Below are 26,860 nucleotides of genomic sequence, written 5' to 3'. Positions count from 1 at the left end.
GATTTTCTAAAAGTTCTTAGTCCTATGAATTTTGTAAAAATGACTTAGTTTTCTCTAAATAAAAATGCTATTTACAAAAAGGGTTAGATTAAATTTCTTTTTTAAAATAGACGACCGCTTTTCGCCTGTTTAATTGCTGTTTCTGCACTCACAAATACTGATTACGATTACATCCATGTAGGGGAGTCAAATAATTCATACAATTCTATACAAAGGTGTATTACTGGTTGCATATCTACAATATTGTTCTTTCATAAGGGAGTTTTTTTTTATTAGAATATTATTTTAATAGTCTTTTAGGTAAAAAACCAAAACCTGCCAAAGAATAACATTGTACTGTAGTAATACGATATTATATTTGGTATTCTTATCAATACAGAGTACTACCACAATATTGTGATACTACTAAAGATCAGTTAAAAATCGGAAGAAGAGAGGTCGTCATCGTCGCACATGTCACGTGCACTCTACGTTTTGTTGTAAATATGTCAAGAAATCCAATCAGTATGCTCGGTGCAAGCGTGTAAACATTCCGATACAGCGTTCGTGCCCGCGGAGAAATTACTATCATTCTGATTTCCCGAAAGGTAAGTCAGAAATGTTTGTTTTGAAAGTTGTGATCACTGTTTCTGTCACAAGACTTTTTTCTTGAAGACATTGTCAGTGCGATGACCGCTTATCCTTTGATTTCTCCCTTAAAAATGTTTAAAGATAGCGCATCTCCGTTTCCTGCTGCTTTGCATTCCAACCGGATTAAAGCTCATGAAAAAAACCCTCATGCAGGAATGCAGCGCATGTGCACGTGAAAGACCAATTTCTTAGAAAAATTCTACATTTCCAGTTTTTTAAAATTGCATCGACCAAGGTTGTAATAACATTCGCAGAAATTCTCAATCGATGCGCTCAATTTCACGCTAGCTGAATATAATGAGATTTAGCGTCGGGACGCTCTAAACCTCTAATGGGCTGAACGTATTCCACTTGTGTTTTCATAGCTTGACACCCATTTACATTGCAAATATTTAAATAACTTCCAACAAAAGATCCATGAGAAAGCTGAAGATTTCTTTGTGTTAACACCAACAATGGGATGATTAACTCCCAGATAAACCACAGGGTTATCTGTTATGTTCTCGTTTTAAATTGTTATCTAAGTGTAGGTGGACGCGATGAGTACTCATTTTTGGTAATTATTTATAATAGCGGAAATAATAACATATTTTCAAATGTCAAGGTTTCATCCTGATTTAAAGCAGCAATTCTGCGAACTATGGACACCTGTTTTCAATGATTACGGAATCATCGTAGAGTAGAAACCGTAAACTAAACAGAAATGCGTTGTTCAATCATGATTGAATTTGCGTGCAAGAGATGCATTAGCACGACAAATTTTTCTGCCACTTTGCCACGAACGTACCCAGTAGAGCGAGACATGTAATTTCATAAATGCCAGGCTTTGTCCTTTCGTCTACATAATGTGGTCTTGTTCTACAAACAATTTTATGGAGTTAAGGCTGGTGTACACGAAATGTTGATTTTTATGTTAACGACTACGTGAACGAAATGCACTCCGTTATTCGACAGTACTATTTCTGACCAAAACAAGAAACGAATTTTTCACTTTTTACGATTTGACACGGTAATGAGTGATTATCTGCGAATGTTCAAATTACCAAGAGAGTGGTGTTAACTACAACAGGAAATTATACCAATTAGTATGAAATTTCTAATGCTTTTTTCGTATATTTAACAACAGAAGTAATTTTACGGTGAACTGGCACCGATTAAATGTGTCTTAACAAATGGAATGTGGAAAAATTTAGCAATGGTATCAAAATATTTATCAAATTCTGATAACACAAGTAGATGTTGTTAAAATCAGCTGATGCTTATGAAAGTGAAAAGGAAACAATGATAAAAATTAATGAGATACGGAAACAATAAAAAGAGAAATTTGAAAAGGAACAACATAACAACATAACAAGAAACAAAAACTTCGAATGAAGGTGATAGGAGAGGAAATGGCGCCATAATTTGTATTTTCCAGCTCATTTAAAAAGTGAATGTAAATGACATATGATGGAATAAAAATGAGGCGTTCGGTTTTTAAAGTCTTTAAGACCTTTGAAAATTAACCTCATGTCTCTGCTACCAACATGTAAAAAGATTAAAATTTTACTGCACATATTTTTTTTGATGACAGTCATAAAACTCGCCAGTGGAATGTTTCAATGCTGACTTTGTAACTCTCACGCCCCCAATAATAAGATCTATTGTGAATTTATGACTAAACAATTATGACTTGCTGTCGAACATCTGTTTATTTCATTACCACCCACTACCGTCGTAACCCTTAACAGTGGAATTTTTACGAGTCCATTATTCATCAAGTAATTACTGAAAGTGTAAGCTGGACCGTAATTTAGTTAAAATTTGAAACGTTGATCTACAGCCCGTGTACGCGGGCCTTAACGGTACAGTTATGTCATGATGGAATCCCCAGCATTCATGCGCTGTAATTATGAAAATTCCCACAAAAAACGCGATACCAAAAAAAAAACATTTCCGCAGATCTTGTTCAGATTTACATCCCCTCTCCCCCCGAAACGGGAGCTCTCCCACACATTGTAACCATGTGGGTTAATTGACATCTCCAAGACTTCGACCGTGGCCTTACAAGTTTTTATTACTTTATTGTCAACACCATGTTCATCTGATCATCCCACGTTGTTTGCGCCAAAAATATCCATTAATTTCCCTCTAAACATCGTTTCCATGGCTTCACCTTCACGACATCATCATCACAATGTGTTCACCTTTCACTAATCGCTGGTAGTGCGCTGTCAGTGCCAGGCACCAGATTCAGCTATGTAGGACAAACCAGCCGCTGATTTTTACATTAAGCGTGATAACAACGTCCAAGGTAGCGAAAAAACTGAAACGACCTCAATCAAATCAATCAATTATCATTTTGATTGTTTCACTAATTTGTTCCTCCCTTCACTAAAAAAAATTCTGGCGGCCCCAGCGCTTCCCCTTGCGCGTTGCCAAGCAACGGGCGTTCTTCGCATCCCGCAGATCGCGCTAGACGCAGTGAGAGTTTGACCATCGAGGTGTGTTGTAGTGTGTTTGAATATTCATTTTTTAATACAGGGTGAGTAGGTTCAATGATAACAAGAGAAACGTGGCGCTCTTTTGTAGTGGACGTGACGGGAATATTTTTAGAGATGTCATAACGAGATTAAGTGGAGAGTGCCCACATGAGAGACCATTATAAAATTATGCTTTTCCGGTGAAACAATTTTGTTTGAGTATTTTCTTGACGACAGTTTAGGAATGTATGTATAAACAAAGCAGGCTTTAAATGTAAATATTTTGCGCCTTTATTGATGTTTATAGATTTTAGATAAACTGTATATTTACACATTAGAAGGTGTGAGAGTGAAGTTTTATTACGAGAACGACCTGGAAATGTAGATTCGTTTATTGTAATTTCTCTACAATTTAAAATGAAATTTCTACTTTGCTCCCATGGAGATTAAATTAGCACGATCATGTTCCGAATTATCGCCAAATTTTCACACCTTTTTATTGCGTTATAGATTCAATACAATAAACAGGACCCAGGCTGCAATTACATAATATCCCGAAGGCCCACTTGACCTTTCCCAAAGAATCGTTTCGCATTGGAAATTCTTAGCAAATGGCCAGAAATAATTTAATAGAAAACAAGGGAAATTATCCCGTTTTCCGACTGAATAAACTTCAGGTCAGCGGGGTCACGAGTGTTTTCATTAGCAGTTTCGTGTTGATGGAATTGTTTATGCTAAATTTTCTCCCACCAAATTCCGAGACGTCACCACAATCTTGTAATTCTTCAGTTCTTGTCGTGATGTCTAGATTTTCTGGTGGTTGCGTAACTAATGTTTTTGTGACAGGTGAAATCAACTCAAAAAGTTCGCCAATATATTTCCAAAGCTGCTATTATTAATGAGTTTGATTACAATACGATTCCAAGAGCCTGGCCTTCGAGATCTGCGCCAAATAAACGAAATACCCGGAGATTTCGAATGACGTGCTGTCTATTTACGGATTGCACGTTTTTGATTAGTGAAGTAAACACGCCAAAAAATTTACAAAATTGGAGTTCAAACCCTTCATCTACATAATTTTATTATTAATGAAATGACTTGAAAGATCCAACGACAACCGATAAGATAATGTACCATTGAGTTTGAATTAGAATTTATTGATGTCGCAATAAAATTGCAATCTGCGGAATTTTTACTGTGAATGAAATCCCACAATTCCCTATTACGCCACTGGCAGTATTCACGCAAACCCTTAAAATATTCATGTTTTTATAGGAAACATCGTAACTCGCATTGTAACGTCAACCTCGGGTTTTCCTATTTTAGAATGATAAAGTTGCTGTGTCGTTATCTCATTAATTATAAATATCTGGAGTTCAAATCCATACATACAACGAACCGTTATTCCTCCATTGGAGCGTAGGCAGCTAATTTATTCAGGCCAATGAGAAAGAAAAATCCATATCGGAACAATTTAACTGGAATCACTATAATTCTGAGTGAAATCTAGATATAATGAATTTCATAGTTTCCGTTGTTACAGAGTAGGCGAAGAATGAAGTGAGATCTTGTGTCCAATCAACGATGAAGGAAACGGCGGCGGTGCCGTCGCCGAGCTCCAAGAAGAGTGCCATTAGCAAGGTAAAGCATGAGCAAAATCAAAAATAAAAACACGTCGATAAGTGAGTCAGAAGCTGTGATAAAAAGCATCCAAACATGACAGTTTTGACAAATGAGAAAATACATCTTATCAGACTAGTCATAAATCCCAGTCATTAATATCATGAATGCACTATATTTTTAAATACACTTGAAGATTGTGACAATAATCACGCTTTAACAAATGGTACAAATCACGGTGGTTATAATGTCATTTCTTTTCCTTGCCAGGGCCTCTTGATGGTCCCCAAAACCGCCGGCATAGTCAACCACCGCCGCGCCGGTTCAACCGGCACCACCGGCGATGAATCCTACACCACCGACGAAGAAGACAACGTCGAAATCGACGAACCCGACCTCCACGTCACCCCCAACAAACTCTTCAACCATGACAGTAGCGATTTCGGCTCTTTCTCCGATATCGCTACCATCACCGACAAAGTAATGCATCGCAACAGCTCCGACAGTTCAGTCTACAGCGATTTGGGCCTCGAGAAGCTCGACAAAGGAGAAGACCAGGGCGATTGGGCTCGACAAGTTGTCGGTGCGAAAGAACAAACTTTTACTCGATTACAAGACGAACTACGCGATGCTCACCAGGAGCTCAAACTCAAGGACGAGGAAGTAGCGAGGTTGTCGAGGATAAGACAAGACGTCGAAGCGGAGCTGGAGGACTTAACAGCGAGCCTCTTTCAGGTGAACTTTGAATCAACTATGCGGATAATGAGTGGAACCGGTCGTTCACCTGCAAGGTTATGCAGGAGCGGACCGATGTGTGATCGTGATCGTGGTTTGATATTCGCTCGACTTTCACCAGGGGATTTAAAGAGACAGACTTACAATAAGGAAATTCGTGAAAGTTGGAAGTTTTTCGGGGGCAATTTTGGGCGAAGCGGCTTAAAGTCGATGAGAGAAAGTGAAATGAATGGATTATTACATTTTTTGTATGGGTAGATTGGTGCAATCATCGTCACCATAGAATTAGAGAATTTCCCGGGGGAAAATTACTTTAATTGCAGGAACGAACAGATTTGTCAAGTCGTTTTCTCTAAATTTTCACTCTCACCCCACATGGTGTGACCTACTATTCCACAATTAGTCATTTTTTCCCCGTTGATAAATTAATTGAAAGAACTCACATTTTTCTGACAGCAATCAATGGGAGAAAGCGAGTGACATTGAAATCTCGGTAACTGGAGTGTAAAACCTCTAATTAATTCTTAGAGAAACTTCCGAATTTAACAGATGCAATTGGGCATGACATCGGAACAATTACAGTAAACACATTACCCTTGACACGCATTGGAAAATGCTTATCAGTTCCACTTTTTTTCAATATTTTTTTTTGTAGAAATCACATAACACAGCGCAAAGTTGGGTCAAGTCAAATTTCACCTTGATATAATTATTTCTGTTATTGTACCATTGTTTCTCACGTAACGACTTCAATTTCATTGTTTTCCATTATATGATTAACGAGTCGGTTTTCAAATGCACAATCGATTTGAAATGTGACTAATTCCATCGCTCAATTTAAATCTAGAACGCGAAATAACTTGAGTTTTTCGAAGCGAAACCGTAGTACAATGCATATTTTTAATAGTTTTTCACATAAACCCAATTTTCACTTTGACAATAAAAACATTTTTGCGTGTTAATCACCGGACGTTTATACTAAAACGGCGGCTTCTGACACCTATTATAAGACCGGTCAACGAATAAATTGCTCGAAGGAATGTTTTTCCTAAGAAAATCAATAACGAGAGTTCGAGGGTCAAATTTTCCGTGCGAAGATTGTGATGGAAGTTATACATATTTCGAGTCACACATGTTTGTATAAATCGGTCCCTGAGAAACGCGGGAAAATATTGATTCAACAGTATTTTTAAAACTGTCGGAGGTCAGCAAAAATTGCATCTAAACAGTTGGGTTGAAAAACCCCTCCACACTACTTGCTAGAAGTGCAAGTCAGAACAAAGGGAAAAATGAGGTCTGTGACGTAATGCTTTGAGTAAACTTTCCAGACAAAAATTCATCGCTTTATTTACCAACACAACGAAAATAGCCGTCGATTCTGAATAGCTCTAAAAATATTTAATTCTCAGAGTGGTTCTATTCACAAACATTTTCCGATGTTGGCATTCTCAATTTTCTCGCGTTCCAATTTTCTTTCCAGCAGCACAAGTCACGTCTCGGCTTTATTGAGCCTTTACTTTAAATGTCTTAATATTAGAGGTATTGGCGCGTGGAAGCAACCTGAATCGAATATTTTTCATGGTTTGAGGTAATAAACAGTTGGAACGATCAAAATAGGGTCAAATTTAGATGTCTTCCAAACTCATTTCAAACAGTCTGTTAATTAATTACTTAATTAAAATTCTGGAATAATTGTCACAAGTCAAACACTTGTTCGGAGAGAAAACAAAACACGACAAACCCTCTGTTTATCTTTCATTACAAGTCCAGCCTTGAAGTGAAATTATTTGGAACACCGTGTATTCACGGGGATGTCATTTATGTCGACCTTAAAATTAAATACCATAGCGACGTCCATACAATTACTGGTTATTAGGAACGCGTCCTCCAGCTACACCAACGCGATCGATCTTTTAAAAAATCTCCCCCGACAACGATGACGTTTCCAAACTAATTTGATTACAAAACCGCATAATTTACATCGGTTAAACAAGAGCTTATCGAGTTCCTGACCCACCCATTCTCGCCGAAACCTTTTCCGAACTGATGGCAAACAAACCGTTTCCTATACTTCGCAAAGGTTTGAGTCGCAGTTTGCTCGAACTCAAAGCGGAAATTGACAAAATTCCCGTCGATTGGAACGTCGTAAGTTCGGAAAAATCGTCTGCAACTTTAACGAGATCGTTCCTTGTTACAGGAAGCCCACAACATGGTGCGGGAGGCGAACGAGAAACAAGCAACTGCCGAAAAAGCTCTAAAAGAAAGCCAAATTAAAGTGGATGTCTTGACGGCGGAAGTCGCAGCTTTGAAAACTTTGGTGTTAACATCCACACCGAGTCGACCGAATCCTCATCTTCATCCGCAAATTGATGGTCGAATGAAAGAAGAAAATAAGAAACATCGAAGATCACCAAGCCATTTTAATCTCAAATATGGTCGGGAAAACTCTCCACCTGAATCTCCCGTTAAAGAAGTCTACCATATTCCGTGCGAGGTTGAGAACAAGGAGGGGTTAGAAGTAGATCCGAATTTCCATCGAGAGTTTTTGGCTTGGAGGCAAAAACCGTGTTTAGATAAGGAGGATCCTTTCGTTAAAAGAGTTTATGAAGAAGATATTGATCTGTGTTTGCGTTTTAATAACGAAGAATTGTCGAAAAAAGTGAGAGCTGCAGTGGAGACAGGCACTATACTCATTGAGGCTGTGGGGGACAGAACTAAAGCCATGTTTCCAAAGTAAGCATTAAAACTGTACGAAATTTACTGGTTCGTTAACACGGTTGTTTTACAGAAAATGCGCTTTATTAGAGGTGCCGAGGCTGTGTTTTTACAGAATGAATATCGGGGAACCCGACTGGTACAGCATATCACAGATTTGTAGGAATAGAGTAAGTAGGCGATTAAGTTCCAAGGCTAAAGGGGTAACAATCTATTTACAGATAATTGCCGTTTGTGATTTCTTAAACTATCTCAAATACATCGAACGCGGTCTTGTGAAGAGCTCCGGTAAGTTAACAACCAAAAATCCAAAATCCGTCAATAACTTTGTTCTTGTAGCCCATGACGTCTATTGGGAAATTGTGCGGTTACGCAAAGATATGGTTCTAGCAAGATTAGGACTGAACCTGAGCTCCTGACGTTAATATTTTCATTTGAAAATGTGCCAAGATCTGATGACTCAAGCCAAAGACTTTAAATTTGTAAATATGTAGTTGCTTCAGATATTAGTCTTCCTAGATTTTAATTGTAAATATGAGATAACACAACCTATGAAAATGCCGTTGACTCTTCTTTTTTAATTCTATACAGAACAAATCTATGAATAAATAAATTTTATTTCAAAAACACGTTTACATCCTCGAGACTGGTTTAAGACCCAAAATATCAAAACATTTCTTCATAACCCGTGCTGTCGCTTCAGTCAACAAAATCCTTCCATGGTTGACTTTTACAACATCACCAGAAGAATCTTTTTCAACACAATAACAAGAATCGTAAAATTCTGTGAAGGTGGTAGCCATCTCGTAAACATACTCGCAAAGGTGGTGCAAACATAAGTCCTTTGTAACCTTGATGAGTTCTTCTGGGAACCTTAATAATACTTTTGCTAATTTCCACTCTTTCTCATGATCCAACGTAATTGAATGATTCTTCGCTAATTCTTCGATTTTTGCTTCGTCAAAGTTGGCAGTTCGTGCAATTGATTTTATCCTGGTGTACGCATATAATAGATAAACTGCGGTATTTCCTTTATCCTCTAACATTTTGTCGAAACTGAAGACGTACTCGTGGTTGCGGTTATGACTCAAATCAGCGTATTTGATGCAGCCGTACGTCACTGCTTCTTGTGCTTGTTTGAGTTCATTCGGAGTCAAAACTTCATGACGATTCTTTTCTTGTAGTTTATCTAACGATCGCTTAAGTCCCTCTTCCAGAAGATCGATCAAACGAACAGTGTCTCCGGACCTCGTCTTGAATTTCTTTTTGTCTTCGCCTAAAACCACTCCAAAAGGAACATGATCAACGCGGATGTTGTCGGTAAGAAGTCCAATCTTTCGGGCACATTGGAACAGAATCTGGAAGTGGGTAGCTTGACCCGCATCCGTCACATAAATTATCCAATCAGCTTTCTCCTCCAAAATTCGATGTTTTATCGTCGCCAAATCGGAGGTATCGTAAGTGTAGCCACCATCTGATTTGACCACCGTAAAGGGGATGGAACTTTCAGTTTTGTCTCCCCACATCACTTTACGTCCTTCATCGTCTTCCAAGAACCCACCAGCTTCTAATTCTTTAACAATCTCGACCATGCGAGTTTGATAAAAAGATTCACCACGTTCGACTAATTTAATGTCCAAACGATCGTAAATCATTTGAAATTCTTTACGCGAAACGTCGCAAATTAACTGCCACGCTTTTGTATAATCGGGATCGAAAGACTGGAGTTTCACGACACAAGAGTACGCGCGTTTTTTAAAGGCCTCGTCTTCATCAAAACGTTTTTTAGATTCTTTATAAAAACTTTGCAAGTCAGAAATGGGAGGTGACCGGACGAGATAATCGGGAAATTTGTCTTGGAGATGCGCTATCAACATTCCGAATTGCGTTCCCCAATCACCGACGTGGTTAATACGTAAAACATCGTGTCCCAAAAATTCCAATAACCGACAAATACTTTCACCGATAATAGTTGATCGTAAATGCCCAACGTGCATTTCCTTCGCGATATTAGGGGAGGAAAAATCAACAAGAACTCGCAATTTTTGAACATCAGGCCCCCGAACTCCATGTGAAAAAATTGTAGATAGATTACGTAATCCAAAACTTTTACTAATAAATATGTTAATGAAACCCGGTCCTGCCACCTCTAGTTTTTCAATGAGCTCATGTGGAGCCACATTTTCTATAATTTTGTTCGCGACATCGCGAGGGGACGTTTTTTTCCCCAATTGTTTATAAACGTTAGCTAACTGCATGGCCGAGTTACATTGGTAGTCTCCAAATTTGGGGTTGTTACCTAAGGTGATGACGACTGGAGGATCAGTAATTTCAGGACACGCTGATGCAATCGCCCCGTGAAAAACTTCATCCAAAATTTCTAATATGTTTTGCATCCTGGTGGAATCACCCGGGACATGAGATGAAGGTACCAAATTTGAAATGGCCTAAAACGAACGAATACTCGGAATTCTCCCCGCAATTCTCACTTACTCTTTTCAAAATCGCAAGCCTATGTTTCAATTTGGTGTTCTCTGTTACTAATTTTTGTAACTCTGGGTTCGATACAGCGTCCACAGTTTTATTCTTGATGTTTTGTTGCAATTGAACAAGTTGTTTCTTGAGAATTCGAATTTGTTCCTCCTAAAAATCGAACAAACTGGTTGGTGACATAACCTCACTTTTTAGGTTCTACTTACCGCTATGCTGGCTTCGTTGTTATAGAAATTAACAGACTGTACTGGTGTTCCCATTGTTCTGCTTCTCTTTTAATGTTAACTGTGCAATCTTATGAAAATCCAATGTTTAAATAACGATAACACACGTGTGCAAAAATAAAACTTTTCAAAAAATGGCCGCGAGGTCCACTACTACCAATTCTTGAAAGTCATATTCCCTAGTTTGTCGACGGCGCCAAATTCAAATTAAAATCATTTTGATTAAAACGTGTTATATCTTATTAAGATCCTTTGCTTTTTCACGAATAAAAGTCGTTCACATTAAATGCATTTTATTTTCTTTCGTAATAGTAAACATTTTACAGAGTTTTACTGGTAAAGTTAAGATGTGGATATGCTAAGCACATGAAAATTAGTACCTCACACTTCTTCTCATGTTTAACACAAAATCAGTCAGCTAGAGATTCTGTTACCTCATAGAAACCTTGAAACAATACCGAGTTACAGTTTCAGATAATACTGATAAATAAACGATGTGCTTTATATATCACAAGTATGGACAAAAACTAAATATGATCATCCACCTTACATGTCTGGAATTATTTACAGTAGCTACAATTCGATCAGATGAATAAATTGCACAGATAGAAAATTGTTTATTTACGACGATGACTGAAATCAAATTTGCATAATTCAGAAGCTTGTTTACACTAGTAAATAATATAAAAATAACAATTATTAGGCTTTTAGTACCTATGAATCTAACATTTGTACACTTCCACTTAATAATTTACACAGTTTGCTTTTATATTCACACACTTCACTGGGCGTCCTTAAAGGCTAAAGTTCGTTTGCGTACAGGTCACCTATGATTTGATCCTTCGTTCATATCATACAAAACTTGTGCTATCGTCCTTGACGATTCTACGTTGCTAAGGGCTACATTCGCTAAATGAGGCTCATAGTGCTTTAAGTACCTTTAAATTCACAAATCAGAACATGATCAAAAAACCCAACTCCTACATACCTTCTACAATTACTGCTGTAAATAACGAGATTCCTAAGTATTAAAGACGCTGTCAATCGTATGCTCTTCGTCACGGGACCCTCATTGTCATCCTAAAAAACGAACTTTTCAAAACACCACCCGCAAAACCACAACAAGAAAAAACCATGCATCACAGGCAAAAACCGATAAAATAATCAAACAAAAAAATCCAAAGTCACTACTCAAAGCGCACGCACAAACACCTCACCTGTTCGGGGACAGGTGGCCCAGCTCTAGGCGGTGGCGCAGGCACACTCGGAGTGCCCTGCTTAACTGCAGTTTTCTGCGATTTTCAAAACGAACAAATTGTAAACCCATTTCCACTTTTTCGTCGTACCAACGTACTTATTGTCATTAATAATACTCACTTGTAATTCTTTGGGATTGACGAACTCCAACGCGTGTCTCTTAATGGCGTGCAATGCGGCGTCGGGTGCGTAACCGGGATGTGTCGTGGGGGCCGGCGGCGGCGGCTCAACTTTACCGCCTTGAGAAACCTGTTTCCTCCGCGTTAAACTCTGTTTCATCACCTAGGAAAATACAAGACGGATTAGGAAACGCAAGTTTTTGTTGTCATGAGCCCTCACCTCCGTGTTGCAGTGTTTATCATGAAGATGCGTCATCAATGAAAACCTTTTCCTCTTCATATTATCACAACGGTCCCATTGACAGACGATTTCTTCACTACCTTTAGGAACGTGTGCCTCACACACATGCAAGTACACCTGATTCGCGGACTTGAACTTGGTCTCCCTGCCAATAGAAAAACAAAGTTTAACACAAATTAACCAAGATTTTACAGACGCAATTAGAATGAATTACTTACACGTTGCATTCGCCCCACTCGCAGACAAACGGCGTCGTCAAATCTCGAATAATTCTCGGTTTGGTGTCCTCCTTCTTCTCAACGACACCATTAGCCACCCCACTTTGAGTAGTGGGCGCCGTCGCCGTCGTTTTAATAACCGAACTCGTAGGTATAATATTATTCGTAACTGTAGAACTTTGCAACACCGGCCGATGCACCTGCGTCACCACAACCTGTTGTCCTTGCGGCAGCACAACCTTTTGATGATGTGCTGCCGATGTTGGTTGCTGTTGTAAAATAATAATCGTCTTGGTACCACTCCCTTGCTGCTGTGCTGTTTGTGCCACCAAAACGGTTTGAGGCTGCCCATGAACCACTGCAGTCTGTGGTTGTGCCACCATGTAGGTAGGTTGTGTACCACTAGTCTGTAACACGTACTGACCCGGCTGAGTCGTACTAGCAACCAACTGAACTTGGCCTTGTAAACCTTGAGAGAGTAAGATTTGACCAGGGTTTTGCTGAAGGACCATTTGCGGTCTAGGTTGGCCGGCGTTTTGTACTATTACTGTCTGACCAGTTTGAGTTTTACTTTGTGAGACTATTATTTGGCGAGGTTGAGTCAGCAAAACCTAAAAATAGCCTTTAGTAAAATATTTTTTAAGTGACTAAAACTCACTTGTTGATTGTTATCCACTAACAATTGCTGCACCGGCGCAGGAGGCGTCACAGACGGTTGCTCTACGGTCGGCGCCGGCGTCGTCACCTCTTGCATCAACTGTTCTTCGTCCTCTCCTTCCAAAATATCTGCAGCGATATCGGCAAATAACTTTGCCGCCGCCGTTGATACAGTCGCCGAGCCCTCATCACCGTTTGAACTAGATACGGAATCTGGCGCGGGCGAATCCGCTCCCGCTGAACCGTTTACGTTAATTTTCGCCTTTTTGGGCTCGATTTCCGCAATGTCTTCATTAGCCGGTCGTTTCATCGCCCTCTTTTCTTCTTCGTGGTTCTCAGTATCTCTACTTAACGCTTTCTCGATATGGTTTTCTACTAAATCCAAACGCATTTCTTTTCCCAGCGTCCCATTCATCATCGGAGGCGGCGTTTTCTCCACTTTCTTCTCCAACAAATCCGCCAACCTCAGCGGTTTATTTTTAAGAATTTCACCACCAACTCTACCCGAATCCTTCGAATTACTATCTTCATTCAGCGGATTATCGATGTTAGGAATTCCATTCAACAACCCTTCAAAACTCGTCAGCGAATTATCACCATCTTCAGTTGACGAAATACCTCCAACACCGATAGTTCCCATCCCAGAGCTTGACGCTAAAGAATTATTACCGGTAGAATCACTATCTTCGTTGTCGAGCCTTGACGTCTTTTTAGTGTTATTACTCAGTGGAGCGAGTGGAGGCGGTGGTTGAGGCGGTTCTTTCTTTCCTTTCAACATATTCGTGAACTGCGTGGTGGAAGAAACAGCAGGATCTCCAATATCCCCGTCAGTGAACAACTGACGGGCACCGTTCAAACGTGACGTTTTCTGAGTATCGTTTTTCGTAGGGGTTTTGTTGGCGTCGGCGGCGGCAATGGTGTTGCCTTGTTGGGCGAGGAGTTTTTGTTGACGGGCGACCACCTACACAACGGACGGTTAGGAAAGCAAAAACGACAGAAATAACGGTGCATCGATAGAATATTGATTGTCTTAAAGACACAAAAAGTATGTACAACGCGTTTACGACGTTTATGGATGGAAGGGGGGAGCGTTTAAAAAAAAAAAGTAGAATGATTTTGGGCTACTCATCCAAAAACGATTGTAATATCAAAGAATTTGATTTTGTCAAAATTCTCAGCATAAATTTATTCTATTCTACATTTCGTAATCATCTACAAATACCAACATTAAGCAATACTTCTATATTAGTCACAAAATCTGTAACACATTAATGTAATCTGTTAGTACGATTGTTACGTAACGACAAAACATGCGACTGACGCAAAAACGTGTGATCAAAACAAAGAAGTCTTGATTTCATACTGAATTGTTTGGTTTTTTTTTAAATTTTAATTGCTTGGAAGAAAAAAGGACGAGGGAGGAGCCGTAGCTAATTTGATTAGTGTGTTACCTGAGCTACATTTTGGCAGTCTGTTGCAGTCCTCATGCTCACTGTAGTCATGCAATCGTTTACCTTTGTGGCCAGTAAGCTTTTGATGAGGGACGTGTTGCTTTGACCTGCCTGATTATCTTTGCTTGAACCGGCCGTCGCCTGTCCCGACGAGTTGCTGCCGAGTAAAGCTTGGCTCAAGTGCGGATGTGCCATAACCTTAACACATCACAAAAAAAAATAACTCAAACGAAAACACTAGTTCAACAACAAAAGAAAAAAATAATAATCGCTTGTTCGTTGTTAGGGAAAAGGTTAGAAAATTAAAGGAAGAAGAGCGGTAGAATGAAATGAAAAGTACTCAACAGATAAGTATCTATCCCTTTCGACATTTTAAATTTCGGTTTGAAAATGTCAAAAAAAATCAATTACCTGACTTTTCATATCGCCTTTACTAGTGGGCGGCGTAGCATTGGCGTCCCTCTGTTTCGGGGGAGCACTCAACTGCGCCTTGAGGATAGGTGAGGCAGGAGAGACAGGTGGGTTATTCGTGTCGTTGGAAGAGTTACTATTGTCAGCCAAGACAGTCAAACTAGATGGCGTTTGTGAGGTTGTTGTCACAATTGCTGGCTGCTTAGTTCGCCTATTTGTTCCTTTACTGGATGGTGTGGGCTGTGGTGGTGTGACGGGATTGGATGCCGGTTGGATATTAATAATGAGAGGTTGAGCTCGCACCTTTATCCCTTCGTAATACTGTGGCTCGTTCGCGCTGGACGGCTTCATCGGGTTCGGCCCCACCGTCCCACCAAATACTGACCTATATATAAACAAACGACAATCAATAGCTTGCAAAGACACACTGCACAAAATGGCTTTAACAGTTGATTTTCATTTTTTGCTGCACTCACCGTACGCATCTGGGGAAATGCAATGGCGAAATGACGCCTCTCCTCCCAATCTTCGAGCAAGAATTCAAATAATGCTTGTACAACTCCTGGTGGTCGACTTTCCCGCTGACGCAGGGCTCGTACGTCGCCCTCAACCATGCCAAAGCGAATTGCTCGTTTTCGTGGATGGCCTGCTGATGCGCGTGCTGTTGTTGGATGAGCTGCTGGGGTGTCATGGACTGAGCTTGCGTCGTCACCGTCGTGGTAACTAAATGAAAACATCACAAAAGGAACGAGCAAAAATGATTATACTTACCAGTAGCGGAGGAACTCGGTGATATACTCAATAATCTCTGCGGCGTGATCTGTACGGCCCTGATAGGCGTCGTTTGTACCACCGACGTCTTCGCTACCACCGCCGCCATTGTCGATAACACCGAATTGGCAGTTGTTGTTGTTGTCGCATTGCTCGTCGAATTCGTAATCGGCGTGGCCACCGAGGTAGCCGAAACTACTTGCGCGGTTACCGGCGCCGTGGTGCTCGTGCCTCCAGGTAGAGTCTCGACCAGTTTCATTCCTATACAAGCTTTAGGACCGTAACTTTTTCCTTCTACTGTCACCAACGATACTAACGTGTCCACTACGCCGTGGTTACAAACGATTAAATTACAAGACCGCTCTCCCAACGAGGATAACGAGTACAGACACTCCAATGTATAAATGAGTAACATCACATCGTGGATAGTCAAAAAGGAACACACTTTTTCGTAAACGTCTACGTCCAAGTACCTCAGCAGCGTTTCTTCGTTGACTTCATTCTGACTGAGTTTGTTCAAGACTTCAAGTGAAGAAATACACCACGCTCGATCTTCACTTTGTAGTCCTTTGATGATGATTTTCAACAAGATAACCGCTAACCTATCGTTAGGGAAATCTTTCACTAGGAACTCCGCGGCGATATTGCCCAACATGTCCAAACCTAAGTTTTTCAAATAACCCCATCGCGACGACGCACACAACAACAAAAAACGCAAAAATGTTTTGTTATGTAAAAGAAGAGACACGTTCTCTTCTATGAAACTGAGATTCCTCAATATCGTCGTCACTTGCAACACTCGTTGACCGACATAGTCTTGCGTACCCAGGCCCCTATCTAAACAAAAAATTTCACGGTCACTTTCAGTTCCTCCTAAACTTTTATCAGAGTCTATCGTTTCTTCACATTCACCGTCCGAGTCGATTGAGATTGGCTCGGGCAGAACAACAGAAGTCGTTGGTAACGTTGTTGCCGCCGTTATAGCTGCTGCTACTGCTGCTTCTCCTTCCGTTGTCGTAGAGGATTCGACGGGTTCAGTTTTTCTAACCAATGTGGATTTTTCGTCCGTGAGATCCAGAAATTCTTTATATTCGAGTACGTCCGACCAGAAAGAGTGAATCGGGTGCTTCCTGATCGCAGAATAATAGTGGACGAAAAGGTGGCGGAGAGAGCCTGCAAAAAGAAGATCTAGAAAACTTGAAACAAAAAAAGTTGAGAGGCGACTGTTCTTGAAGTTTTAACCGAAATGCTCACATGCAGGGATCAAATTTCGGATTTAAATATCGTAATGTCAATCAGAACGCCTAAAAATATCCATCACCAGTCGATATGGATAGAAATGAAACTTGAATTGTTTTAACTGCTCCAAGTTCATTTCGACGCAGTCTCAAAATCTGTCTGACGATACTCACTGTGAGAGAAAACACCTGCGTGTGCCAGCAGATAATCGACGATCCTCGGATGTTTCTCCAGTTTGAGCGTGTGCTTGCCATCGTTCGAAAGCAACGTGCACACGTTTATGGCAAAATCTTGCTCGTTGGGCAAAGGTGATATCAACGATAACGCTAACCTGTCGTAATCCGATGCTTTGTACAGATTCGTCGACAGATGGTTGTACTCTCTGTTAGCATCTGAAAATCATGAAAAAAAACAAAATAAATAAAAACAGTGTATTGATGGACTTTTCCAGTACGTCAACCAATCATCACAAATCAACAAAAAAAATCAATAGCGATGGGGTCAGTTCGAATAGCGCAGCGCATTTCTCCATCTACATATTTCCTCCCAGTTGCACATGCAACGCAACGGGAGAAAACACAATCGTTCATCTCGCTCGTCACGAATCCAAATCAATATCTCATTCCTGCTACACCTGTAAAAATGCGCAACATATCCGAGGCGTGTTCCTGCCTCACCGCAAACAAAACCTGCAAAGAAAAAACCCTCATCATGTGAAAAATGTTTCAGGCTCCGGAATTCCCGGAAAAATAGCCGGCAGCCGTCGCGAATCGATAGTATAAGCCTCCACCGCATCAACATCGCCGACTTCTTCACTTGTCCAGTAGCCGGTTCTATTGATCACATTCATACACACAACATTCGCGCCTGTGTATCCTCTCTGATTACATTTGTCATCGCGCAACCACCTTTTTGCGCAATCACAACAAGCGACGATCGCATTGTTGATCTATAATTTGTCTCCGAATGCAACACGTGACATAGAGAGTGGGGGGAGGTGGTGGCGGTGGAGCGTCTCGCGGAAAATTACGCCACGCAACGGAATCGGAATTAACAATTAAACACGTGTTTCCTGCGATTGACCCCTTCGCAAGGAAAATTCTTGATTCATGAAGAGTTGCATCCCCGACGTTGAATTCTTTACGACCAGTTATAAATATACTTGTATCCAACAAGACGGGTTGTCGCTTTTAACTTTCTTATTTATATGAAGATTTCGTGGAATTCAGAATTGGATATTTTTATGACATTCCTCATTTCTCGCCTAGAAATCAAATTCAAGTCGGCTTTAAAACACAATGAATCGTGAGTTTAATGAAAATAATAACCGTTATTTGAAGTACGACGACAACCGATTGTAAACCAGCTGCCAACACCGACCTTGTCGGCATTAAAAAAGTTCTGCATGGCTACAAGCCATGTATGAATTTACATGTATTGTCGGGAAACTTTAAAGCTATTTTTATTATACTGTTGAAATTCACCGATCAACGATAAAACAAGGTACCAAAAAAGCTTCAATTACGTCACAAGACAATTAAAAATAAAGTTGTTACAATTTCAGGTTTGTCAAACATCCAAAATACATTCTGGCATGTTTTGGAGTCTATTAAAAATTTAAAAACTGGTGATATCAACTAAATTTTAAACTTGCAGCCCATGGTCAGCCAGCTTTACAGGTTATCAAGGTCAACTAACATTTTAAATTATATTGTCAACTATTCGTTTTGTGAAAAAACTTGCCTACCTAGTCACTTTTCATTGTCAAAAAAAAAAGATTTCAAGAAAAATTGAAAATTAAATATTCCACCTTTAAACCAAACTCTATAAAACTTAGCATTTATTGACAATTAAGCGAATCTAAGTGGGCTGTACTGCAATTCAATGATTTTTTTTAAATTAAACGCAGCACTTGAATTTCTCAAGGAGGCAATATTTACTTGGGAATTTTGTCACTTCAATTTGAACAATGGTGTGAAGTCATTAAAACTTGGCTTTAAAGAAGCACTGATTTTAAATATTACTCATAATAGCTCTGAAAATTGGGAAATAACACTTCTTCTAACATGTAAAAAACCTACAAAGTGTACCGACTACATACTACATAGTTTTTATGTTGAATCCAAGAAACACAAAAATATTCAAATTTATAGGTTTTTAATTTCAAGCAAAAACTTCCAGTATAAATTACCTATGGGTAACTTTTTATTTTAATTTCGGAATATTATAAGAATCTTGACTTATGCAGCCACACCTCCGACCTTTCTCAATCATTCCTAGATAAGATATCAAAGTTTTTGTTTGTTTCATGTAAACATAAAATACATTTTTAAAGCTAACCAAAATTAAATTCCTGTGAGCGATAAAACTACAACAATTTATTAAACTGTTAGCAACATACCACCCCTACAACCCCCAGACCGCATTTATTCTCACCTGCAATCGAATGCTGATTGTAATTGTACGTCAGTGGCACCGAATGCAAAGCCCTCGCCGACCACCTCTTGTGTCTACTCTCTTCATCGTCATCGCTTCCTCGATCGGCCTCTTCCCCCAGGAAATGCACCTTCTCCCACCGATCCAGGTACCTGCCGACAACACGACGTCGTTAAACTCGCAATGGAAGTGATGTAGAGCTAGAGAGTGCGGTACAGTGCGGGTCACGCCGGAACCATCACTGACCTACGACACGCGGACATACACACAACAGACGGCCACGTGAACGAGCGCACCACGTGAGCGGTGAGCGTCTCGCGGCGCCCGCCGTCACACGACAACGAGAGGTGCAGTCGTAGTCAGTAGGTGTTGGGCGAGAGAGAAAAGAATGACTCTCTATCAATCGAAAAGTGCACCAGGTCGATTTACTCACCGGAGGTAGATCTGCTTGAGGGCGACGCTGCCGTTGACGCAGTCTTTCGAGAGGCGCAGCTGGTCCAGGATCTCCGTCCAGCCATTCTTCGAGTTCACCTAAAGAAACAAAAATAAAAAATTGTAATAGGGGTGTCATCTTCAGTGGTTTGGCTTAATAGCAACGGCCAAGATGAGCTCTTTAACGTGTTCACGCTCGTATACCTCCTCATTGAGGACGCATCATTTCCTTCGCGAAAATTCGCTTTGATGACCTCCATGTAATTCCTGCTGTCCTGCTAGCAGGATCGCATCTACGCATACCTGCGACACTAGGATTCGGCGCATCGCCGCCGCCGTCGCAGAATCTAAATACGAAACGAACCACACGTGTTTCTTTCGGTTGCTATAAATGAGACGGTCGCGGTCTTGGCGGCGGCGAGGGGTTCCCTCTAGACTTTGGGGTCTAGAATTACATCTTTGACGTCTCATGTCGATTTATTGATTTTCGCGATGTTACGTTGCGACAACGTTGCAATTAACTCGAGACGCGGTGTCATCGGATTTTGGCGGCGTCAAATGTGGAGGTGGCGTGCACATGAGCTAAAAATAACGGTGGAAGAGGGTCAGTGTTCCAACACTCCTATTCACGCGCTCGATTCCACATGGCATTCAATGAAGTTTTGGAAGAAACAGAAAGAAAAAAAGGTTTTGTTTGGCACTCCATGCGCTTATTGCACGCGATGGGCAAAGTACCGTAGGCCCACAGGAAGTAACTATTCATGTGCTATTCATATACCACACGCAAGAAACCAAATTCTCATGGTGGTTCATGTGCCCAAAAACGGGAAAACGACGTGGTGTAACAAAGACAACATTTCAATTCTTTTTTTTTCTCCTAGTACGTAAAACCGCATATTCTCTAGCGTCCGAAAAGGACCCACTATCCGTCCTTGACGATCCGCAATACGCTGAGTCAGTTATTCAACACGGCAACACCGTATCAGACATGACAACATTGCCGAGGCTTATACAACCATTCCGTCGTCTAAACAAAGACAAGAAATACCAACACTTGCACGTGTCGGACGAAGATACAAGAAAAACGGAACAGAGAAAAAGGGAGAGATGCGACGAGAAACGGGCATATAATAAACATCGGTTTGCCAGCTCGCCGACACCCGCAGCGAACTTCGCGCTACCATAGGACTTTGTTGGGTACGGGGGCCAAGTTCACCGACCCAAACGTGTATAATATGCCTGTATACAATCGTCGGAGAAACTCGTTCGGCGTTCGTGTTGAAAGGATGCGATCGAGTTACATATGACGAGGACGATGTTCTATTGTTTTGAAGAAAAATTCTAGGTGTTATAGATAGAGGGGATCAGGTTCGCGAAGATGTAATGAGTGAGGTCGCACCGTTAATTCCGAGGTCGGAATCTTCCGGATGTCGATCTCCAAGATATGCGCACACCTGATGACGGAAATGTCGAGACGAAACGCGCTTTTGACCGCTACCAGAGCTATTAAAATTCATACATTGATAAAGAAACAAAGGCTTCGAGGAATGAAACCGTAAAAATCTTGACCTGTCGACAAGCTTGGGATTGTATGTAACTAACACGCGGTGTGGTCGAAGACTGAAAATTCATGGCTAAAATTCCAATGGTGCTTTTGTTTAGAAAAGAGATTTCGTGGCCATGTACAAATTGGATGATTAAATAAATTAGCTTTCAATTATTTCGTGAATGGAAACTTCCCAGCGAAGTCTACACTATTAGCCACGCCCACTTTCCATTTTTCACTTTGGACGCTTTCCATTGGTCCAAACTTGACAAAAGAGTTTAACATTTTTTTAGAGGTCGGCGTTAAAATACGCAACTTCATGTATTTTTATCAATAAAAACGGAAACAGACATACTGGTCAAAAACTACGCCAATTGTTTCATCAATTTATGTATTGCGAAGTCACCAAAAGTGGCTTATTTTCGATTGGATATTAAAAGGTTGGCAAACAAAAAAAGAACACAATTCCTCGAGCGAAATCCATACAAATTCAAAGAGAAGAATTTTATGGATTTAGAAAGCAAAAGATAAAATGAGATTAAGATAAATAAGAAAATATCGATATTAGTCAACACAAATAAATAAGCGACTTGAATACATGGATGTATATTAATCCGTCCAGTGAGGAATGAAGAATTATCAAAAAAATTCAGTTTGAGCCATTTCTTTATTTAGAAAATGTAACTAATGCTGTTTAACAAAATGGGATTCTCTTTAGGATGCTTTTGGGCCGATTGGTTTCTAAACCTTCGCCAAGCCCAACTTTAACATAAAACTTTTTTATGTTTTGCATAATTCAAAATAGTGTGGTATTTACTGGTCGTAAAAACCTCCCACCGCATAGATAAATCCAGAAAACCTAATCAACAATTCGTTCATAATTTAAACCACCAAACACAAACAAGACTCACTGATCACTAAACCCGTCAAAAATAAAATGAAAAAGAATCTCATCAACCGCGCCCGTCAAAAATCCACCCCCAATCTCCCGTTCCCAATTTTCCACCTCTTCGAGTCCACTACCGTCCCCGAATTCATCACCTAAAATCAATGCCGCATCTTTTCAACTCCCATATAAGGCCACATCGTTTCCATCCAGTTTTAGTCGTTGTCGACTCATAAAAAAACCAAACCATCTCCGACTTATAACTAATAACGCCCGTGTCGTAGCTAGCGGCCATCATTCCTCTATAATGCAACGAAAAAAAAATTCCCATCAACGTCGAAAATAATAAAAAAAAATACGTCGCAAATTACCGCGACCCAATAACCGAGCTCGATCGCGCATCACTATTTCGGTGCATACGCCGCCTCCGTCGGCACCGCACTGATGGCAGGACACGGTACGTTCTACTAGGTCAGGGTCTGTGTGTTCCTATTCTCTGGTCTCTCGTCTCGCCCCTCGATAGGACATACACACACTCGTACGCGCCGCTATCGAAGAAGGCCTCGGTCACGGCGGCGAGCCGTCACCCCACCACCGAGACTCTAGACAGTTTCGCTTTTTGGAAGTGGACAGCGGTGTCGAAGACCGAATTATCTAATCGAGCAATTTTTTAGCAAAAGGTCGTAAATTGAAAGATGGGAAGCAGCAAGTTTATGACGGGCAGGGAGGCGATGGGGGATTTTTGGTGGCGGCGAAACCGCAAGGAGCAAGAGCTAATATAAAATATGTAAAACGCGGCAATGACGTGGGTCTACGACGCATAGACATGGATTTTATTTTCATCAATTATTTTTCATTTTTTATGCAATAGAGAAAACAATTTATAGAAAAGCGAACTTTGATAAAACATAGCAAAGCCAACTGCATAGTTACACAAAAAATATTCATTAGAAAAATAAAATAAGTACAAAAAAAGAATGCACTAAATGACAGTAAAAACAAAATGTCAAAATTCTACTATTAGCATAATTAAAATAAATAATTAAAAAAAACTCAGATATCAAACACATTTTTAACATCTAAGCCGCCTAAATGTTTGCATTCGATCAGATGGATTTAAATTTTCGTGGTACATTAGTGTTGTGGGTTAAATAATAGGTACAATTTTTTGTGTTTAGTATATTAAATAAACAATGACCGATAGGCCGAATCTGATTGCAGTTAATAACCATCAGAAGTCTTGTTTTTAGAAATTAAAACTTAGTTGTGTGTAAGCACGTCCAAGTGAAGCTGACTGTGTTTCACACCCAAAAGTGTAAATTTACATCTATATTCATTCCTTTCATGTCAATTTTGCACCGTATAGAGTAACATTTTAGAGGTAAAAACAAGTCACCGTTTCTTATTGCTACAATTAATCAATTCTGCCGATTTGTCAATGAAAGCCTTCATTCAATAACCAAAATTTTGGAACTGGATATTTGAAGCGGGCTTTCAGAAATGCTGTTTTGTAAATCAACAACTCTGTCGCTTTCAATTCAAAGTAAATAAAATCAATCCACCGTTTAGTTGGGTGTCCAATCCAACAAGAATCTCAATGACTAAACATTAAAAAACTTGATATGTAGTAATTTACGAATGTAAATAACGTCGGCAAAAATGTGATAACGACAATAACGGAATTCAAGACAACTTTAAACATTAAAGTAGTGAGTGTTACTTCCATATAATAATAGATTACCTTTAGCGAATATCGCAAATTCCTTTTGTTATTTTTTCAGCGAGCAGATGTGTTGTCCACTTGTTCTTATTGATTCTCGCTTCGTCTCCCGCGTGTATTTATTTGATCGGAGTTATCATTATCCGCGGAATCAATAAGATACGAATTGATCAACTTTGAGTAGTAATAATATTATAATTTTTATAAAATCAACAATGGAGAGGAGCCGATGAAGCATGACATTCGTCGTTGATATGTAAAAAACAGGGGCCAGCTTAAAACACAATGGTTTTGGTCGAGGAAGGTCTGATCCATATTTTTTTCGTAAGAGGAATTCAACAGTTCGTGTTCAATTGTATCCGATAATTATGTCCCCTCCTAATTCAATTAACGGACAGGATGGAGCCGCTGTTAAATTTTTCTACCGTCTATTGAAAGTGGTAATTATGCGAAGCTAATGACGGAATGATATCCACCTATAAAGTTTTAATGAAACCGTATTGATTTATCAAATAAAATGAATAATTCAGCGACGGAGGTCGCTTCCTGGGGTTCACCCTCGCCGTGACGAAGAGCGCGATTTGTGAGAAAATCAACCCTGACCTTGTTCTCATCACGGCGCGCTCTGAGAACCCGCGTCTGCTCCGAAGCACGTTGAGCACATGGTTGCACATACCTTAATCCAGCCGCCTTGGCCCGTCACCAGAGTGTACAGGAGGTAGAGGTCGACTTCGCGGCCGCCGAGAACCGGAGGTCTGCGAAACGGTGTCCTGCAAGGAAGTGAACATAAGCGGCGTCGAGGACACAGAATCGTGCACTTACCCGCGCGTCTCGTGGAAGTGCTGCAGGTCCCGGAGGAAGCTCTCGCGTTCCTTGGGGTTGGTGTCGGGGACCCTCGCCATGGTGCAGCGCGTGTCACTCGGAGGACGTCATGCCGGACCTCCGTTCGCCTCCCGGGGTTGCTGCACCTCGCAGTTGCTGGCCAGGCAGTTGACGACTCCCTGCGCTAGCACGACGTTGCACTCACTCTGACCGTAATAATGCGCAGAACCATCGCACCCGCGGCCGCACCAACGCCAACGTCCAAAGATGCACCGATTGGAAACTCAAAGCAAAGCAAAGCGTCACCCGAAAACGATTTTTAACAACTATTTCTCGCCCAACAACTCCGCCGTGCTAACCCATGATGCTTGACAAGACTATTACCAACATGGCTGCCGGTTACCCGTTATTGTAAGGCGCGAACGAGGCTTTTACCAGCGGCACGCAGCACCGGAACAACCCCTTACGAAGCTGCCCCAAGCCGCCGACACTCGCCCACCAACACCGACCACTTTTCCAGATCACTACTACACTCCAACGCTGTGAGTTTATTATAAAAAATCACAAAGTTTTGACAACACAAAATATTAGTTCAAATGCCAGTTGACAGACATTGCGCCATCTACGACACCATGCGGAACTAACGCGCTCAGACGATAACATCCGCGACTGCAATTGACACACCGACCAAATTCGAATGCGGAAAATCATTACAAATACCTGCAAAATCTCCTAAACCTCCACAGAGCACACAGAGACCGTCCAAAAACTAAACAAACAACTTTTTTTAAAAAACCACAAATTCTATACTTTTTAAATATCGAGCGCGTTTTTCCCGCGCATGTGCAGTCATCGCTGTCACTCAAACGCCATCTGCTTCAACCAAAACAACGTCAAAAGTGAAGAAAATAATTTCATTATCACACAATGGAAATAATAATGTATAACACAACTAAAACAATATAATTTTGTAAGTATCGACACTTTAAAAACATTTTGGATTAACGCCATCTTTACCTTGCAGCATCACCTTGTTTGCCCTTTTGGTACCTATTTTGTAAGTGCTCCAAATTTGCCCGTAAGGCCCACGTCTGCTGATATAATTTATCTACAATGCCAAAGCACCGTTCTACTCCCAGCATGTTAAGGAGGGCAGAACCCATCATGTCAAAGAGGGACATTTTGCAAAGACAGCTCACCTGTGTTCAAAGAGACAAGGAAAATAATCTTAACTCAATCACAGAAAGTAGTGAGAATGATTCTCTCCTTACTTTCATGGTAAATCTAATTCACATATATGCAACTCTTTATTTTCCACTTTTAGAAAATTGAGGTTAAAGAAGAAGATATAGACTCTGACCAACAAAGCTATGAGCTTAGTGAGGAAATTGACATACCTTTAAAGATAGAGCAATTTGAAACTTTAGAATACAACAGGTAGGTAACCTCTGAATATTTCACAGACAGACCTGACAGATTTCTTTCAGTATTACACATGAAGAATCCCCTGAAACTGGTCATAAGATTGAGACAAGGACCAACAACACAGATCTCAATATTCTAATAGAATGGGCACTAAACCTACAATTTGATCACTCAAAACACTGTAGTGGACGCCTCTATCCCTGCAAAGAAATATTGGATAATTTTAGATGTAAGATTGTTGTATTGTATTGCACTGTTTGTAAAAAACGCATGTTACACACGCTCAAGGATTGGGCAGTGTTATAATTAATTAACACTTAAGAATAAAGAAATTTCAAAACTGGCGCGCA

The 26,860-nt window shown here is 40.4% G+C and overlaps 4 protein-coding genes across 12 annotated transcripts; 2 read left to right on the top strand and 2 right to left on the bottom strand.

Annotated features, from left to right (window-relative positions):
* The first annotated feature begins 461 nt into the window (after window positions 1-461).
* Window positions 462-8,789, top strand: LOC148169500 (guanine nucleotide exchange factor for Rab-3A-like). 5 transcript variants are annotated; one of them, XM_088042755.1, is made up of 7 exons: window positions 462-587; window positions 4,641-4,733; window positions 4,983-5,447; window positions 7,645-8,180; window positions 8,236-8,332; window positions 8,384-8,450; window positions 8,502-8,789. In XM_088042755.1, exons 2-7 carry the CDS (start codon window positions 4,677-4,679, stop codon window positions 8,579-8,581), a joined length of 1,302 nt encoding a protein of 433 aa, XP_087898881.1. In that variant the 5' UTR covers window positions 462-587; window positions 4,641-4,676; the 3' UTR covers window positions 8,582-8,789. The 5 variants fall into 5 exon arrangements, with proteins under 5 accessions (XP_087898881.1, XP_087898877.1, XP_087898878.1 ...); XM_088042751.1 differs by having other exon boundaries at window positions 463-587; window positions 4,636-4,733; XM_088042752.1 differs by lacking the exon at window positions 462-587 and adding an exon at window positions 3,069-3,154 and having other exon boundaries at window positions 4,636-4,733.
* ArgRS (arginine--tRNA ligase-like protein) lies at window positions 8,760-11,045 on the bottom strand. Its single transcript, XM_088042750.1, has 3 exons — window positions 10,862-11,045; window positions 10,656-10,805; window positions 8,760-10,609 (listed from the first exon to the last, which is right to left on the bottom strand). Exons 1-3 carry the CDS (start codon window positions 10,913-10,915, stop codon window positions 8,795-8,797), a joined length of 2,019 nt encoding a protein of 672 aa, XP_087898876.1. The 5' UTR covers window positions 10,916-11,045; the 3' UTR covers window positions 8,760-8,794.
* Window positions 11,046-11,155: 110 nt separating this feature from the next.
* Window positions 11,156-25,635, bottom strand: Bap170 (Brahma associated protein 170kD). Of its 5 annotated transcripts, none has more exons than XM_088043745.1 (16): window positions 25,086-25,635; window positions 24,940-25,033; window positions 20,113-20,210; window positions 19,680-19,831; window positions 17,417-17,635; window positions 16,005-17,177; window positions 15,710-15,956; window positions 15,234-15,618; window positions 14,823-15,020; window positions 13,373-14,332; window positions 12,715-13,325; window positions 12,476-12,641; window positions 12,257-12,418; window positions 12,097-12,171; window positions 11,868-11,959; window positions 11,156-11,817 (listed from the first exon to the last, which is right to left on the bottom strand). In XM_088043745.1, the coding sequence occupies exons 1-16, from the start codon at window positions 25,163-25,165 to the stop codon at window positions 11,703-11,705; spliced, it is 4,827 nt and encodes a 1,608-aa protein (XP_087899871.1). In that variant the 5' UTR covers window positions 25,166-25,635; the 3' UTR covers window positions 11,156-11,702. The 5 variants fall into 5 exon arrangements, with proteins under 5 accessions (XP_087899871.1, XP_087899872.1, XP_087899873.1 ...); XM_088043746.1 differs by having other exon boundaries at window positions 14,886-15,020; XM_088043747.1 differs by having other exon boundaries at window positions 15,537-15,618.
* A 44-nt stretch (window positions 25,636-25,679) lies between these two features.
* On the top strand, window positions 25,680-26,854 carry LOC148169497 (uncharacterized). The gene is made up of 4 exons (XM_088043753.1): window positions 25,680-26,055; window positions 26,110-26,363; window positions 26,410-26,522; window positions 26,573-26,854. The coding sequence occupies exons 2-4, from the start codon at window positions 26,199-26,201 to the stop codon at window positions 26,814-26,816; spliced, it is 522 nt and encodes a 173-aa protein (XP_087899879.1). The 5' UTR covers window positions 25,680-26,055; window positions 26,110-26,198; the 3' UTR covers window positions 26,817-26,854.
* The last annotated feature ends 6 nt before the right edge of the window (window positions 26,855-26,860 follow it).

Source organism: Gnatocerus cornutus, chromosome 8 (assembly GCF_029298725.1).
Source record: "Gnatocerus cornutus isolate USDA-ARS CGAHR chromosome 8, icGnaCorn1.1, whole genome shotgun sequence".
In the NCBI taxonomy this organism is placed as follows: Eukaryota; Metazoa; Arthropoda; class Insecta; order Coleoptera; family Tenebrionidae; genus Gnatocerus; species Gnatocerus cornutus.
This window is presented reverse-complemented; position numbering and strand designations above follow the sequence as displayed.

Excerpts from the sequence above, each read along its gene's own strand:
- LOC148169500 (XM_088042755.1), top strand. The coding sequence starts at position 4,677 with ATGAAGGAAACGGCGGCGGTGCCGTCGCCGAGCTCCAAGAAGAGTGCC. Across the intron at positions 4,734-4,982 it reads AGAAGAGTGCCATTAGCAAG|GGCCTCTTGATGGTCCCCAA; the intron begins GTAAAGCATGAG and ends TTTCCTTGCCAG. Across the intron at positions 8,333-8,383 it reads CACAGATTTGTAGGAATAGA|ATAATTGCCGTTTGTGATTT; the intron begins GTAAGTAGGCGA and ends ATCTATTTACAG.
- ArgRS (XM_088042750.1), bottom strand. The coding sequence starts at position 10,915 with ATGGGAACACCAGTACAGTCTGTTAATTTCTATAACAACGAAGCCAGC. Across the intron at positions 10,806-10,861 it reads ACAACGAAGCCAGCATAGCG|GAGGAACAAATTCGAATTCT; the intron begins GTAAGTAGAACC and ends TTCGATTTTTAG. Across the intron at positions 10,610-10,655 it reads GGCTTGCGATTTTGAAAAGA|GCCATTTCAAATTTGGTACC; the intron begins GTAAGTGAGAAT and ends CGTTCGTTTTAG.
- Bap170 (XM_088043745.1), bottom strand. The coding sequence starts at position 25,165 with ATGGCGAGGGTCCCCGACACCAACCCCAAGGAACGCGAGAGCTTCCTC. Across the intron at positions 25,034-25,085 it reads CACTTCCACGAGACGCGCGG|GACACCGTTTCGCAGACCTC; the intron begins GTAAGTGCACGA and ends ACTTCCTTGCAG. Across the intron at positions 17,636-19,679 it reads CAATCAGCATTCGATTGCAG|ATGCTAACAGAGAGTACAAC; the intron begins GTGAGAATAAAT and ends CATGATTTTCAG.
- LOC148169497 (XM_088043753.1), top strand. The coding sequence starts at position 26,199 with ATGCCAAAGCACCGTTCTACTCCCAGCATGTTAAGGAGGGCAGAACCC. Across the intron at positions 26,364-26,409 it reads ATTCTCTCCTTACTTTCATG|AAAATTGAGGTTAAAGAAGA; the intron begins GTAAATCTAATT and ends TTCCACTTTTAG. Across the intron at positions 26,523-26,572 it reads GAAACTTTAGAATACAACAG|TATTACACATGAAGAATCCC; the intron begins GTAGGTAACCTC and ends GATTTCTTTCAG.